The 15663-nt window shown below is 40.8% G+C and overlaps 2 protein-coding genes across 4 annotated transcripts in view; one reads left to right on the top strand and one right to left on the bottom strand.

The window, feature by feature from the left end:
• MAP3K15 (mitogen-activated protein kinase kinase kinase 15) overlaps window positions 1-1400 on the top strand; it is an 88007-nt gene extending 86607 nt beyond the window's left edge. For both annotated transcript variants that reach the window (XM_014960295.1, XM_014960296.1), the window contains 3 exons: window positions 53-150; window positions 263-339; window positions 863-1400. In XM_014960295.1, the coding sequence (XP_014815781.1) occupies window positions 53-150; window positions 263-339; window positions 863-983 (296 nt within the window). In that variant the 3' untranslated portion in view covers window positions 984-1400. The remainder of the gene's footprint in view (window positions 1-52; window positions 151-262; window positions 340-862) is intronic.
• A 120-nt stretch (window positions 1401-1520) lies between these two features.
• PDHA1 (pyruvate dehydrogenase (lipoamide) alpha 1) overlaps window positions 1521-15663 on the bottom strand; it is a 14492-nt gene continuing 349 nt past the window's right edge. The window contains exons 2-12 of one of the 2 annotated variants that reach the window (XM_014960297.1): window positions 14250-14264; window positions 11935-12003; window positions 10206-10379; window positions 9375-9501; window positions 6943-7034; window positions 6477-6569; window positions 4891-5046; window positions 4586-4657; window positions 3606-3673; window positions 2677-2785; window positions 1521-1998 (exon numbers count right to left, since the gene is read on the bottom strand). In XM_014960297.1, the coding sequence (XP_014815783.1) occupies window positions 1834-1998; window positions 2677-2785; window positions 3606-3673; window positions 4586-4657; window positions 4891-5046; window positions 6477-6569; window positions 6943-7034; window positions 9375-9501; window positions 10206-10379; window positions 11935-12003; window positions 14250-14264 (1140 nt within the window). In that variant the 3' untranslated portion in view covers window positions 1521-1833. The remainder of the gene's footprint in view (window positions 1999-2676; window positions 2786-3605; window positions 3674-4585; window positions 4658-4890; window positions 5047-6476; window positions 6570-6942; window positions 7035-9374; window positions 9502-10205; window positions 10380-11934; window positions 12004-14249; window positions 14265-15663) is intronic. The other variant, XM_014960298.1, reaches the window with a different exon arrangement.

Genomic DNA, 15663 nt, shown 5'->3' with positions numbered 1-15663 from the left:
TTTTGCCCTAGTTTTGAGGTGTATTAACCTGTATGTTTGTTTTCTGTTAAAGAGTCCCAATGGTCTACAACAACTTTCAGAGAAAATGCAGACCCTGAGCTCACAAACTGGCTGAAACAACAAGGAGCAGACTTGGATACCATTAAGAAGGTAAAAACCAAACCCAAAACCAAAAACCTTTTAAAGAAAGGTCATTGTAGTCATAATTAGCAGTTTGGTTTCAAAAAAGGAATATTAATTTCAGAATAAATCTGTCTTTCAGTTTGCTGAAGAAGATTATACATTAAGTGCTGTCCTTAATGATATCACTAAAGATGATTTGCGGTGTCTTCAGCTACGGTAAGAATGTACTTCTTAGTTCATTGTTAAATGATTAATTAAAGTAGTTTGGAGAAAACCCAACAAAACCAAACTTTTAGAAGTTTGGTTATTCATATAGGTCAGCGAAAGTTCAGTGGTGGCTGCTGTGAATTTCATCTCTGATCTTCTGTTAAAGTTTTGCACATCTTAACTGACGCACTGTTAACGACTCCTCCCAGGGTGCTTCAAGCCATCTAAGTTTTGGCATTTATCAAGGTTGGCAGCTACTTCTGCACCATTAAGGATGATGTCATCATATGGAAAATAGGCATGAAAACCTTATTTTTCCTACCCATCGATTCAAGACCATTCATCATCATTCTGTTAACCCCTGGCTGACCTGGAAGAAGTCCTTTTAACCATAACCTTAAAGAAGCATAGTGTTTTCTGTGTACTGTCATAACCGGTGTATCCTTGGGAGCTCTAGATTTACTTCTTGCTTGTTTACGATAATGGAGATGAGGGAACAGTCTCTAATTGTTCTCCGTTCTTCTTCATACAGCGGTGGTCTTCTCTGCAGAATTTGGAATGCAATATTAAACCACCGACAAACATCGAGTAAGACCTCAGTGCAGAAGGTTAACGCTTCGGATGGAGAAGGTGTGAGGGTAATAAACAAATGAAAGATACATTCCTAACACTTAAATTATTAGATGTACATATGTCTGTATAGTGGCCTTGCAGGTTTTGCACAATTACGTGGCTTGTTTGACCATCAGTGTAATACGCAGTGAATAGTAACAGCTTTTAATTCGGTGTCAATGCACTTAAATTATTTATGACAGAATAATGCAGAAGTCAAATGCTTATCAATGTAATGGAAAGCATTAGCTGAGAAAAAAAACACTTTTCTGCAAAACAGGTAGCACACACCTGAATTGGCTTTAGCATTGTGGAAACTGTGAACTTAAAATGTGCTACAGTTCTGCTGGCTGATGGGTTGAGCAGGGAGGGGATACGCTAGAGCGTGTCTCACCCTTCATCGATGAATGTATATAGCTTTTTGTATTAAAGCTACTCTCACTGAACTACTAAGAAAAGCCTGGTGTGGTGTTTTCATTTAGAAAGTTTTCTGCAGCAAAAACGTAGCATCTAAATGGCCTTTTGGTGCTTTTTGGGGAAAGTTGTGCATCAAGAAACAAAGCAAACAGACCAGCAGATAAATGTTGTTAAAGTTTAATATTTTCTTTTTTTTTTTTTTACACTGTACATAACACATACAGCAATCAAAAGAGAAGTCAGTAAAGCAAATATATAGCAATTTAAATAAATGACTGCTTTCCCTTAACTTAGCTCCTTCTGAAACAACATTCAGCATGTTTAAGAAAATCCATACCAAAATGGATTTCCCTACACATTTCCTCTTTTGAAAGAGCTTTTAAATAAGCTTAAGGTTTGTTTCTGAGTCGTCATAGTTCCTGTAAATGCATTCACTTATTCTTATGAATAAGTTATGCCAACACAGAAGGGCCTTTAGCTGACAGACTTGTACCTTATCCACTGGTTGGGGCCACGTACTTCAAAGGGTGGCTCGTTGAAGTAGATGTGGTTACCTAGTTCTTCCAGGGGTGGCTCTGGGTCAGTGGTAGCAAACTGAGCGGCTTCCTCGATCTCCTTCCTTACTGCCACGTCAATTTCCTAACCAAAACCAGATGCTTATTATTAGATAGCTCAGAAAAAGCAGCATCATTTTGAATTTAAACACAATGATTAAGTATTGGTCAGGATACTGTGAAAACTCCCTCCCTACTAAACTGCAGCATTTGGCCCTTTTGGATAGTACAGGTAACGTATTGCCAGGGCAACAGGACCCCACCCAGCCTTTAAGTTTTCCATTCTGATTCTGCACAACACTGAGCATGTCAGAGTCAATTTTTTAAAACAGAGTTGATGAAAGCATTTACAACATTTGCTTAGAGGGTTCCTGGGTCCTTCACTAGGACTTCTCAGTGTTGATGATCTCCCTTTCAAAGCTTTACCCCCTTCCTAGGTAACTGAGAAAGCCTGGCTAATTTTGATTTCTACATGTTATTATGTGACAAGAGCTGTACTTGAAACACGGATACCCATACACACAGCCCTGCACTGCTGAGTTACGCTCAGCACCTGAAAGCAAAACACCTTTCCAGGAGACTGCAACTTCACTAGTCAGTCTGCAACAAAAAATTACCAATAAAAGCAGTTTTAAACAAACTAAAGAATTTCAAAGAACAAGCGATGCATTTGTGTGTGCTTTTGTGCCCTACAATGTGCTTTTCAGAGATTATTAGTGTGTGAATGCTCAAGAGCTTGCTTAAATAGCAGTTAAAGCCATACCTTTAATTCTTCAATGCTAGCAAGGTTATTGTTGACCATTCTGTCCTTCAGCAGAGTAATGGGATCACTTTTGCTCCTCACTTCTTGAATTTCTTCTCTGGTACGATAGCTGGGAGCAAGACAAGCAAAGACATGAACCTCTGAAGTGCTACCCTTGAACAGAGGTGAGGTTCTGGACACAGCTCACTATTAGAAAAAGGTGTGGCCAAAGAACTGCCAGGAATGCAACGAAAATACAGCAACACTCATTGCTCAAAGGGTGGCACAGCTACATCTAGAAGACTTCTTAGAGCTGTAAGCAGAAATAATGCTGAAGTAGCTCCAGACTTGAGTATAACCTAAGCAGGGAAAGGGGAGCAATCCCAGCCTGAGACAGTTACTACAAGGGGCTGTATTTCCTCCTTCCCATCTCCCCTGGGTGGGAGCTAGAGGACTTGCTGTGTGCTGCTAATTCACTGCAACCTCCCAGCAAAGTGCCGGGACACGCCTCCACTTCAGATTTGTCAGCTGGTGCAATGTCCACATCATTTTGGCAACTGTATATTTGTATTTTTAAGAAGGGTTTCACTCAACTGGACAAACTGTTCCTGTGATTTTAACTTACAGTGTTTTAAATACTCTAAAAACCCTGGAAAAGCACAGTCAAAGCTTAGTCAGAACACAACATACAGTCACACCAAAAGCAGAATTCGTTACTACAAAGTCCAGAAGTTTAACTGGCTTTGTGCTTGTTCTAGAACTACATCTCTTCATACTGCAAGTTAACCAAGTATCTTACGTGGCCATGGATTATCAACTGAGCAATGAGATGAGAGATCAAACTGCTCATAGCCATGTCATCATAACCTTTAGATACACTTCATAATGGATTTAATCGTCAAATCCAATAACTTGTTTTGAGTGAATGCCAAGAAAGAATGTCACAGTACCTTATTCCAGGGTCACTCATACTGTGGCCATGATAACGGTATGTCTGTAACTCCATCAGAATAGGACCCTTCAAAAATAAAAATACAGTGTGTTACCGCCTTGAGTGACCAGTGTGGTGTGCTAGCAGCAAGTATTTGCTATATTTGATGAATTGCACCAGTGATGAATGATTCTAAATCAATGCTTTTTCTCAGTTTCATTTACATAACATTATCACAACTAGTAAAAGGAAATGTAACTCTTTTGAACTGAAAGCCTATGTTGATACTGTGAGCGCTTACTATCATGTTCTTCTTATTGCTCTTACTGAGCAGCATTAAACAATTTCTTCCCTTCCAATATCATTCCACCATCACTCAGACCATTTAAAGTTGTCTGTTGTTTCACTGTAAGATTGTAATTCTCAAAACCTTATTCTTCTGTATGAACCTTTTTCTGTTGTACGCCCCCAGTGGAAACATTATTTCACCAAATAATAAAAATCTTCAGAACCAGTACTGGGTACTTCAGTACCTGGTACTTCAGTATCGTACTTGGGTGACAGACACTAACGGTGACTCCAAAAACTTTTAATTCACTTTCCATTTGTTGTAAATATAAAATGATCACTACTTTCTTTGATGCTTCCCCTAATTAATCTCTTCATGAAGAACACAACTGCCTGACAGTCAGAACACCTTTCACAATAGAACTGAACTGCGGTAGAAATGGGGAGAAGAATGACAAGACTACCAGGAGATATACATACATTTTTTAAATCCTTCGTTAATACCAATTGCATGTTAATAAATTCTAACAGAATTAAAGAACCACTCAATTACTTAGAAGTTCAATACTATAGAGAAGAAAGGAGATAAAGGTCAAATACAGTTTCAACACTGACGGGAGAAAATGGGCTCAATGAGGAATGCAGCAATATGCAGCAATAATCTGGCTACAAATTTCACCTGTGGAAAAGGAATGACAATTACAGACTTACTTTCCCAGCTCTGCAGTGCTCAGCTGCAAACTTTGCTGCTTCTCGGACACAGAGAACATCCATGCCATCCACCTGATAAAACACAAACTGTAAGTTGAGGCAAAAAACCGCCAACCCCCAAACTTCCAATTTCAGTACTTCCACAAGTGCAACAGGAATTCAGTTTCAAATTTTCCTACATCAAAAAAAATATTTATAAATACATTTGTAAATAAAAGCAATACATACATATGTATGTGTTGTGCAGGTGTGTGCACGCACATCCCCCCTACTCCCACCCCCTGAGCCCCTGGGGTTGTCCTCACCCTGAGCCCTGGGATGAAATCTCCTCTTTTGTAGTAGTCGGTGCTGGCTGCAGCTCTCTCAACCGATGTTCCCATCCCATAGCGGTTGTTCTCACAGATGAAAATACAAGGCAGCTTCCATAGGGCGGCCATATTGTACGTTTCAAATATCTGGCCCTGAAAGATAAAGGTGAGTTACATCTACGCAAGGAGCTCAGCCTTCAAGCATTAGGTTCAACGGAAAATCATTCGGTTGCAGAGGTCTTGCTAGGAGAAATTTTAATACTGAAACTGACATGAAACCAGCCACTTGCTGCAGCTGAGCAGGAATAAAAGAGAAGCTACGCTATGTAAGGTAACTTTAATCTCAACTAATAGTTTACAGAACTTAATTTTCAAACCAATTTCAATATCTGTGGTAGGGTACCACAAAACCTTCAACTTTAACTGAAATAGTTCAGCTACAGTCATAAAAAACCCGTCACAATTGATTAATCTGGCAGGATGCTGCTACAGCAAAGTAAAAGAAAAGTTCAACCACAGTTACTTGCTACTCCAAGTCAAAGACAGGAAAAAACAAGAACTGAGATCACCTGTGTTTTGAAAGTAGTAAATTATCTCAGCAGTGCACTCTAAACCACCACTTTCTTATCTGGCTTAATGCCTCTGCTGATAACGTGAAGATACTGGCCAGAGTGTCAATACTAAGTGGCTCTGCAAGATGCTCTGGCCTCTGCTCCATCTTCAGAAATGAAAGTTAGATGTTTCTCCCTACTCAGCAGCACTGCCATCTTCACTGCCAGCGTTCAGAGCTCTCCTTACAGCACACAGAGCTCAGGGTGTCGCACTGAGGTGACCCATGCGCAACTAGAAAGGGGATAACGAGTAACTGGAAAGCCCTCCTCCCATGACTTGTGCAGTGTTCAAATAATTAACCAGCAGCCCCACTCACTGCCTTAGTGTCTAGAGCTCTCCAGGAGGGAAGGAGCTGAGAAGCTTCCCCTCCACTCCAGCAACAAGGGCAGAGTTCAGAGTGGGGGTGGGGAAGGACAGAAACAGATCCAAAACGTGATTAAAAAAAACCAATCCAGGCACCCACTATCTTCCTGTTATATTAAGAGCATCTAAGCAATTAACTTCACTATTGATCTGAACAATCCCTCTGAAGACTATACAATACTTGAAATACACCCCTACTCAAACGTGTAAGACAATGCAAATGTATAAGATGTGCCAGTGTCCAAATTTGCAAGATGCCCAGCCACCAATGTGAAGTTGGTCTCAGTGAACAGCACTTCACAACAAAAGCCCTAAGAAAAACTACAGCGGGTGTAGGACAGGGGGTGTACACTGTCTTCTCTCTCCAGGATTGCTTTTTCACTATCAGTGGACTCCTTTAAAAAAAGCACCCTTGGAGCAGAAAGCTCAACACAACAATCTCAGCACAAGATCCAAGTCAGACCGTGCCCGGGTGGCAGACACTACACCTGAGGGTGAAAGGTGCTCTCCCACCGGCATGCTAAAGGCAGAGATCACAGGTCACAGAAGGGAAGTTCCCCACAGTCACACTCTCCCTCACCCAGCCCCATCAGACAAAGCTCGTTTACCTGATTGGCTGCACCATCCCCGTACAACGTCAGACACACTTCGTTTTTACCAAAGTATTTACAGGCCAGTGCAATCCCAGCTCCAAGAGGAACCTATCACAGAGTATGGGACAAACCAAAATTTTAGAACAACGTTCAGAGGAGTGGCAGACAGACAGCTTGGGAACAGTAACGAGACATTTATGCTATTAGAGATCTGCTCAACAAACAAGTTGTTACCAACCCACTTACATTGGTTCCAATCTGTATTGCAACCCAAATATCAAGTACATTCTCAATTTGATTCATTTTTGCTACAGTCCACAAAACTGTGAGCAAACCAGAATAAGGGCGTAATAGATTTAATAGCCACAGAGCAAAGGTATCTGCATATGAGCTCACACCACAGAAACGAGAGGAAACACCAACACAGGACATGAGCCAAATTCAACTTGTGCTTTAAAGTTGTATATACATATATATATACCTGAGCACCAACAATACCATTGCCACCATAGAAGTTTTTGGTATACATGTGCATTGATCCTCCTTTTCCCTTCACACATCCTCCTTTTCGACCTGAAACATGAGTAACAAGCCATTAATTTTTTCCAGGGGAAAAATGCTATACAAATGGGAACATCTAATTCAATTCCTAAAGGTAGTAACACTAAGACTGTTTTGTTGTCATTAGATACATTTGGAGTTAAGACACAATGGCCTCTCCCCAAAGAGCTTACAGTTAAATATATCACACAACAAATAAGGGAAGGGGGAAAAAAGAAGATAATGATAATGAAAACATCATTCAGGAAATGCAAAATAAGATTAAGAAGACGTTTTAAAACCAAGAAGTTTCAGTGTCGTACTATACAAAAGCCCCTTCTGATAAATATGAGTTTCTTTGGTTTTTTTAATGGCCAACATGGTCTGTATTTCTCATATATGTAATCTGTAAGAAATATACAGAGTCCTTACTACTTCTGGCTTCTGCAAGAAAGATACGAACACTTTTCCAAATTAGTTGCAATAATCCACGCTTGTCTCCCCTGTGACAACAACCAGACAGGACATTTTAAAAAAAGAACCCTAAACCCCAAACAACCAGCAACTCCCTACCCTGCCCTGGGATAAACAACGAAAAGTCCCCTGAGCCAGCATTATTCAAGCTGCAGTTGGAAGATAACTGGTGGTCCATGAAGTATTACAACAAACCCTATTTAAATGAGCTGATCTAAGAATACAGAATTTCTCATCAGCCCACTTTGTTTCTTATTCTAATCTCTCTTGTTACTAGCTACAGAGGCTTCCATTTTATTTCTAATAAGCACAGCTTGTTTGCTTGGGGGTTTTTTTGCCTTAGCCTTGGTGTTTATTTTAGAAGTTGAATGCTGGATCTCTTTCTGGGATTTGTACTTCTCTTTCTAACTTGATAGTGGATCATTTTTACTATTAGTCTTTCTTTTACCTTTCATATGCTTATGCATTGAGAGCTCATGTGAGCTTTTATGGATTCTGCCAACTAGAGCCAAAGAAACAAAAAAAAAAAAGGATTGTCTAATTTTAATCAGAAAACTATTTTTCTTAAATGCAATTAAACTTCAGTAATTTCCCTCCACTTTTGGTACAACCCCTTCTTGTATTTTAGTTACAAACTCCTGATTGACGAATGTCACATTTTGCTATACATTCTACTTTTCTTAGAACAATCCACACTGATATCCACAAAACCATTTCTCAGGGAGTCATCAATTCTCCTGAAAGGTCCTTTTCTATGGTTTGTTTCCTGTAGGATCTTATCTACGAGTCCTATTTTGGGTAACTCTGCTTCCTGTTCCTTCAAAGACTTTCTAATTCTGTCATTCTTGGTCACTGTAACTCAGGCTGTCTTTCGGTTTGCAAGAATCAGCTCCAGCAGCACGTGTCCCAAGCATCATTTCTTGGAACACCAGTCTCTGTACCACAGCTGCTCTTTCCCAGTTAAAAGAACCCCACTAAACCCAAACATAATGCTATAGAAGGTGACGAGTGTCATGAAAAGAAATTAAAAAAACATCATCACCGGTATTTGTAGTTTCAGGGCCCGTAGATTTCAGCCATGACAGTCTCCTCATTTACTTTCTCTGAGTATTCAGTGACACTTGGCAAATTGATCATCCACAACATTATTCATATGCATTCTTAACACACACATACATTCTTAATATACAAAACCATACCTCTACCTCCAAAATGTGCTTTCCTGTATTAATGTTTCCAGTGTGCAAATTCTCAGATCAAGTCTTTATTATACCAATGATTCATAAAAGCTTTCAAGCTCCTTGTTCACTTTTCTCTTCTGGCTTCCTGTCACTAGATCTTTAAAAGCTCAGCAGGCTGACCCTCTCTTCCCTGCCCTGCTCCACCTATAACCCTACTGTGAATAACCATCTCTCCTTTCTGCAAAATCTCACATCTGTCTAAATTACCATTTAATCATGTTACAATCAAATTTTCCCAAACCATTCCATTTATCATTACAGACAGTGTTTGCCAGTCTTCCTAATACTTCAGCAGCGTACATGAAAATCCACGGCTGTCTCCTAGGAAGCAGAATGCTCTGTCTTATTGAGGACAAATGCCTACCACCAGCAAGTTCCATTTAAACAAGCTGCTGCAGCACAGCAAATACAGCATATGGTACCAAGAAAAATTTTCTGAATTTGTGTTTTAGAAGTACCAGCACTTAAATATTCCTTATGTCTTAACATTTTTTAGTAAAAAGTGGTTGCATCATAGAATTATAAAATGTATTTACTCTGCTACGTCACTAAATTGCTTCTGAAGCCTCAGTATACTTTGTGCATCAGCGTAACTTTGAATTGAATAAAAAATACACAAGTGCACAGCACAAATATCCTCGTTGTACTTGGCACAAACCTGTAAGTTCAGCGAGAATTTCTCGAACAGGCACTCCTCGTGCGTAGGTAAAGCCGTGAGCTCTGTAAGCAGTTATCACGTGGTCTGTGGGCTTTATGGCAGCTTCAAGCCCCACACAGCAAGCCTCCTGTTACAAAGGAAAAGTGAGCTTAGCAATGAAGAAAAGCACACAGCTACGATCCCCCACACATCAAATTGCAGCAGAAAGCTGGAAGAGAGCAGGTACAGGAGACCGCCTTAAACGCCAAGGGGCAGCAGGCCTAGAGCTACAACAGCCCTGGGCTGTAAATTCCAACCTGACTGTGACTAACAAAAGCAGATGGGAGGGGAACCAGAAGCTGCAAAATTCTGCGCACTTTTTCTACACCCATCTCCCAAATAAAGCATCTAAACAACCACAATTCAAAAACAGCAGAGGAGAACAGACAGACAGCAAAGCTTCACTAAGTTCACAAAGTTCCTTCTCGCTATTGCTTTTTAGTGGGCACATGATCTATGAGACACTGGAACAAAAAACATCAATGAAGCTTGAGGAGGACGTTGGCCTCCAAATGTGTTGAATTTAATATGCTGTAGTTGCTCATTCCTGACATCCAGCTGGTCTCCAGCTGCACCTTGTCTTCTCTCTCTTCTTATTGCTGCCCCACGATCTTAGGGATAACCTTGCATGCTAAGACATTGCTTTTAAAGAAATAATGGACTAAATCATGGAACCAGCTAAAACTTCAGACATTGTAGATAGATACTCAATTCTAGATTTACTCTCCACTCTATTCAAATCCCCACATTAGGTAAAATAAGACAATACTCTTTTGCAAAAAAAATTCTCACCTGGCCATCATATAAGTGGCAGAAGCCACGAATAATCTTCTGCTTGTACAGCTGGTCAGACTTCAGCTCCATGCGTCGTATAATCTGCATTGTCTTGTAGTAATGAAGCCCCTCATCTCGAGTCATCACTGCTGTGGTACTAGGGCCCTCTTCCAGGCGATGGAGGTCACATTTCTGTGAAGTTGAACAAGTAATCCTTTCTTGAATTTAATTCATCCTATTTATGAATATCAGTTATTTTTTTATGATATGCCATTTTCAAATTCAGATTTTAATATGTTTTAAAAAAAAGAGAGCCAGCAGAACTTAAATTCGTAGGTCAAAGGAACTGTAAAGTTTGTGCACTATTTCCAAATTCAGAGAAATAAAAGCTTTACTTTTAATAAAGACAGATTTCCACTCATGAAATGAAGCCTTGTCATTCCTACTAGCAGTAGATGAACTACAGTCCTCACAAAATATGGGAAAACCATGAAATACTTGGTAAGAGCTACAGAAGCTTAGTGAAGAGACAAGAAAGACAGCATCCTTTGTGAACCAGTTTGTAAAATCTGGTCTAAGACTGGATCTCACCTCTCTTTCCACCACTTCTAACAAGCAGTAATAAAGCACTCCTGCACCAGCCACCCTGCCCATCAAACCACCATGTGTCCAGTACAACTTCCTCCCCAAACCATGGACTCTACTGAGGGAGGGCTGACTTTAGGTACCCATACAAAAATTAAAAATAAAACCCCAATAATTAAAAAAAAATAAAACCAGTCAAGTTCAGTGGAACAGACCAAACAAATTACCCTGTCAGTGCAGATTAACCTACATAGCAGTATTTTTGCCACTTAAAGACAGTTTATATTAAAGCAAAAGCCTCTCCAGAGGAAATCCACTGACACCTAGATGAATTGCATATAACACACAGTTATACCACTCTCAGGACAGCTCTGCTTCAGAGTTCACATAACAATAGAAACTTAGGAGTCTTGTAATCAACACAGGAGCAAACGTTAAACCTGGTTACCTACTCAGAAAAGGCTTTTCGTATAAACATATTTTCCCTCCCTTCCATCTGTGAAATAATTTTAATACTTCACAGGCACAGACAAACAGGGAGCAGGGCAGAAAGAAATCTAAATAATTTCTTTCAGATTTTTTTCTATCAATTCCTGAATGAAAAGCCAGCACAAGAGCTGCCACCAGGGGAAGCATTGTTTTTTTCCGGAGACCTGGCCACAGCGGAAAGCTGACAGAATATAAAATATGTTTTATGAACAGCACCATAAAAAAGGATGCCGTATTTTTTCCTCCAAAATCCCTACGGACCTCCATCAGCTGCACCTCTGGGATACAGCCCCTGTGACTCCATAAACAAAAAGGAGATGGAAAGAAGGGTAGGCAGCAAACACCAGCTGTTTTTTTAAAAAGCATCAAGGACACATTAATACTCTTCCCTCAGAATGGAAAAGGTTCTTTAGCTCCTTTATACCATTCTCACAGTTGCACTGCAGCATCACGCTGCAAAGAATGATAACTTCACATTCTTAAGAAACAAGTAATATTCCTACATACTGCCAAGGACAGCACTTCAGGAATCAGGCCAGATAGTGAGGGGTTTGGCTCTGGGAATTCAAACAGTACCTTTATAATTAAAAAGATAAGGGGGCAAGTCCATCATGTCAAGATCTACAACAATGGCTTATACAGAATGCCAGTATTAAGTGTTCCGCTTCTTTACCTTAATTTCAAACGTGGCTTCACTTGCAAAGTCTGCATAGTTACGCGATGCTACCATCACTCGAGATGCCTTAAAAAAAAAAAAAGACAAATCCAAAACATGAGCAATATTTTAATATAATTATCAAGCAAAAGTAGGTGAATTCTCAAATAAATTCTAACAGTACTCCCAAACTGAAATAATTTGGCAAGTAAACTCACCAGTGGCTCAGTTTCACCAAGGGCAAGTCACTAGTGGCCTTCTATCGTGGAGTGACTAATCAGTTGACAAGGGAAGAGCTACAGATATCATCTGCCTGGACTTCTGTAAGGCCTTTGACAAGGTCCCCCCCCCAACATCCTTCTCTCTAAATTGCAGAGATCTGGATTTGATGGGTGGACTGTTCAGTGGATATGGAATTGGTTGGTTGGTTGCATCCAGAGGGTAGTAGTGGTCACCAGCTCAATGTCCAGATGGAGATCAGTGACAAGTGGTGTCCCTCAGGGGCCCATTTTGGGATCAGTACTGTTCAGTATCTTTATCAATGACATAGTGGGATTGAGTGCATCCTCAGCAATTTTGAGGATGACACCAAGCTGAGTAGTGTAGTTGACATGCCTGAGGGACAGGATGCCATCCAAAGGGACCTGGACAGGCTCAAGAAGTGGGCCCGTGTGAACTGCATGAGGCTCTACAAGGCCATGTGCAGGGTCCTGCACCTGGGTCAGGGCAACCCCCAGTATCAATACAGGCTGGGGGATGAAGGGATTGACAGCAGCCCTGAGGAGAAGGATTCGGGGTACTGGTGGACGAAAAGCTGGATATGAGCCGACAATGTGTGCTCACAGACCAGAAAGCCAACCTTATCCTGGGCTGCATCAAAAGAAATGTGCCCAGGAGGTTGAGGAAGGTGATTCTGCCCCTCTGCTCTGCTGTGGTGAGACCCCACCTGGAGCACTGCCTCCAGCTCTGCAGCCCTCAGCACAGGAAAGACAAGGACCTGTTGGAGCGGGTCCAGAGGAGCGCCACAAAAATGGTCATGGGGGTTGGACTAGATGACCTTTAAAGGTCCCTTCCAACCCAAACTATTTTACAATTCTATATCCCTACAGTACTAGAGAACTTTTATTTTGTATGTATGTGCCAGAAGTCCTTTAAAACCCAGTATTTAAAATTAAGATTAGAAAAAGAGAACAGAAGTTTAAATTTGTAATACTATTGATTATCTAAAAATAAAAGTTTCAAAAGACTGTGAAAAGCATCAAAACCCCATTATTATTTTTCCCTTCACATGCCAGATTGCCTGTATGAATATAGTCAGCCAATGCAGATTTTGATGACTCTGTGCACTGACTTTAATTTTGCCTTGATAGAGCAAAAAAATTGTTTGAAAAAAACCCACACAAAACAAAACAAAAAAAACCAGCAGATTTCTGGAGTATGACTATTTTCACTCTTCCTTTTCATTAGGAAGAGAAGGTGAGGCGGGACAAGGCAATAACAATCATTTCAGTGGGTAACAGCACAGCCACTACTTTAAAATGGTAAGAGAACATAAAAAGTGACATACCTGAGAATATGTGAAACACAGAACAGAGAGGGTGGCATGGTAGGGGAGAGGTAAGAAGGATGTTTAAAAATACATTACTGTTCTGTCTTAAAGAATGAACACAGGCTATTGACTAATGAACATTTAGTATTTTTACCTAACTTTATTAACTTTCACTGCAGCATCAGATAGGATGTTCATCTGCCCATGATGCGCCTTGGCCATAGCATAAGGAACACACTACATCTTTAGTGGCAAAATTGTATTGCTGATTAAGTTACACAAAAATTTAAGTAGCTCATTCAACTGTGGAATTGACAGACACTTAGCTGAAGGTTTATTATTTCAAAATTTTGAGAATGCCCAGGTCACTGTTTCCAAAAAAAGGTCTGATTGATAGGTATAAAGCTTGGAAAAAAGCCAGGAGAAGTTTCTCAATCCATCTTGGTTACCTACTCTATTGCATATTTGATTTAGCAATCACAATCCCCTTTCTTCCCTGCCCCATTATCAGATTAAATATTTAAAGTTTTTAATTTAAACCAAGTTTCCACACTGTTTACCGCAATGCATCAGTATTATCGGTGAAGAAATGCTATTTTACTTCTAGAGCTGGAAATGAGTCAAGAATTTGGGATTCGCAGAATCACAGAATGGCTGAGGCTGGAAGGGACCTCTGTAGGCCATCTGGTCCAACCCCCTGACCCTGAATATGGCATAAAATCAAAAGTTCTAAAATACATGGCTGGTACACAACAAACCTTGACAAAGCTGATTCAGGCCTTACCTCACTAACAGCTCCCTAGGTTATCAGCATTTGGAAGGGGGGGGAAAAAAGAAAAAGAAGAAAAAAAGAGAAGAGTAAGTAACTGTAATAATTAGGGAAAGAGAAGTCAGCAAGTTATTAGCCAGCCAGAACACTGTAAGAGGTAGTTTCCTTACAGGTAAACTGTGCATTATGGAAATCAATCTTTACGCTTCGCAGTGTGCTCAATTTATTAAGTGATTTATACCTTCACTATAAATGCATAGGAACAATTCAAGACAAATATTTACATCTTTGGCAATCACTAGGATCCAACAATTTGTATTAAGATATCCAAACCAGATCTAGCTTGGAATTCCAGGAAAATGCAGTATGTCAGGAGCAAGCCAAGTACTTGCAATAAGGGCCCAATTTTAGGCACCCGTATTTGAAAATTTTAATATAGATGTTTTACTTATAAATTAGGAAATACTTTTAGGTAAAAAGTCCCAATACATGTAGGAAGATCTTCTAGTAAATCTCTTCTCTTGTGTCATTCTCATGAATCCAGTCACCCACCTGCTTTTTCCACAAGAAGTGAATGCTTAGGTAAGTGAGCTACTTCAGAACAGAGATACAGTAACAGATTAGCTCTCAATGGCAAAAAGGCAACTACTAAAAAGTACCCTTTAACGCTGACTTGATATTGCCAACAATCTTCTTCAGCAAGGTTAATTCTTTCTCATGGCCACAGTCGTTATAATGGAATGAGGAGAATGAACAGGTAAAAGTAAGTTTTGAAGACTTTTCATCCAAAAGAGATAAAAACACAACAAATGAAACGCTCATGCCAGAAAAACAACAACATTTGAAAGAAAATTCGGGAAGAGATGAAACGGAATTGTTGCATGAGCAAAGAAAGGTGACGCAGCTCAAAAAAAAAAGGTCAGATGGCTGAATTTAGAATGGGACGAGGAGAGTATGTTTACCCACCCCCCCCCACCCCCCCGTTTAGGATCTGACCTGTGCTGACAGTTCGAAATATATATACATGAAATAAAGCAAAGGGCCCAGACAAGGGGTTCAGGAACGAATCGGGGTATTTTATAGGTACTAAGAACAAAAACGGCAAAAAAAAAAAAAAAGATGACGGCGCACGTAACGGACGGAGAGGGTCCCCGGGCCGGTCAGCCACAGCCGCCCGCGCTGCAGCCGGAACGAAGGCTGGGCCCCTCCCGCGACAGCGCCGGGGGCCGCCGCCGGCGCCTCCCTCCCCCACTGTAACAAAAAAAACCCCAAAAAAACAACAAAAAAACCCGTCCCTACGGAGGTGTCACGGGTGGGCAGCGGCTCCCGCCCGGGCCGCCGGCCGTTACCCCCGGCCACCTCCACACAGCAGCCCCGCGCCAGCCCACGCGCCAGCTGAGTGACTGCTGAGGCGGCACCGCCCCGCCCC

Source organism: Calidris pugnax, unplaced genomic scaffold, assembly GCF_001431845.1.
Source record: "Calidris pugnax isolate Ruff unplaced genomic scaffold, ASM143184v1 scaffold188, whole genome shotgun sequence".
NCBI lineage: Eukaryota > Metazoa > Chordata > Aves > Charadriiformes > Scolopacidae > Calidris > Calidris pugnax.
This window is presented reverse-complemented; position numbering and strand designations above follow the sequence as displayed.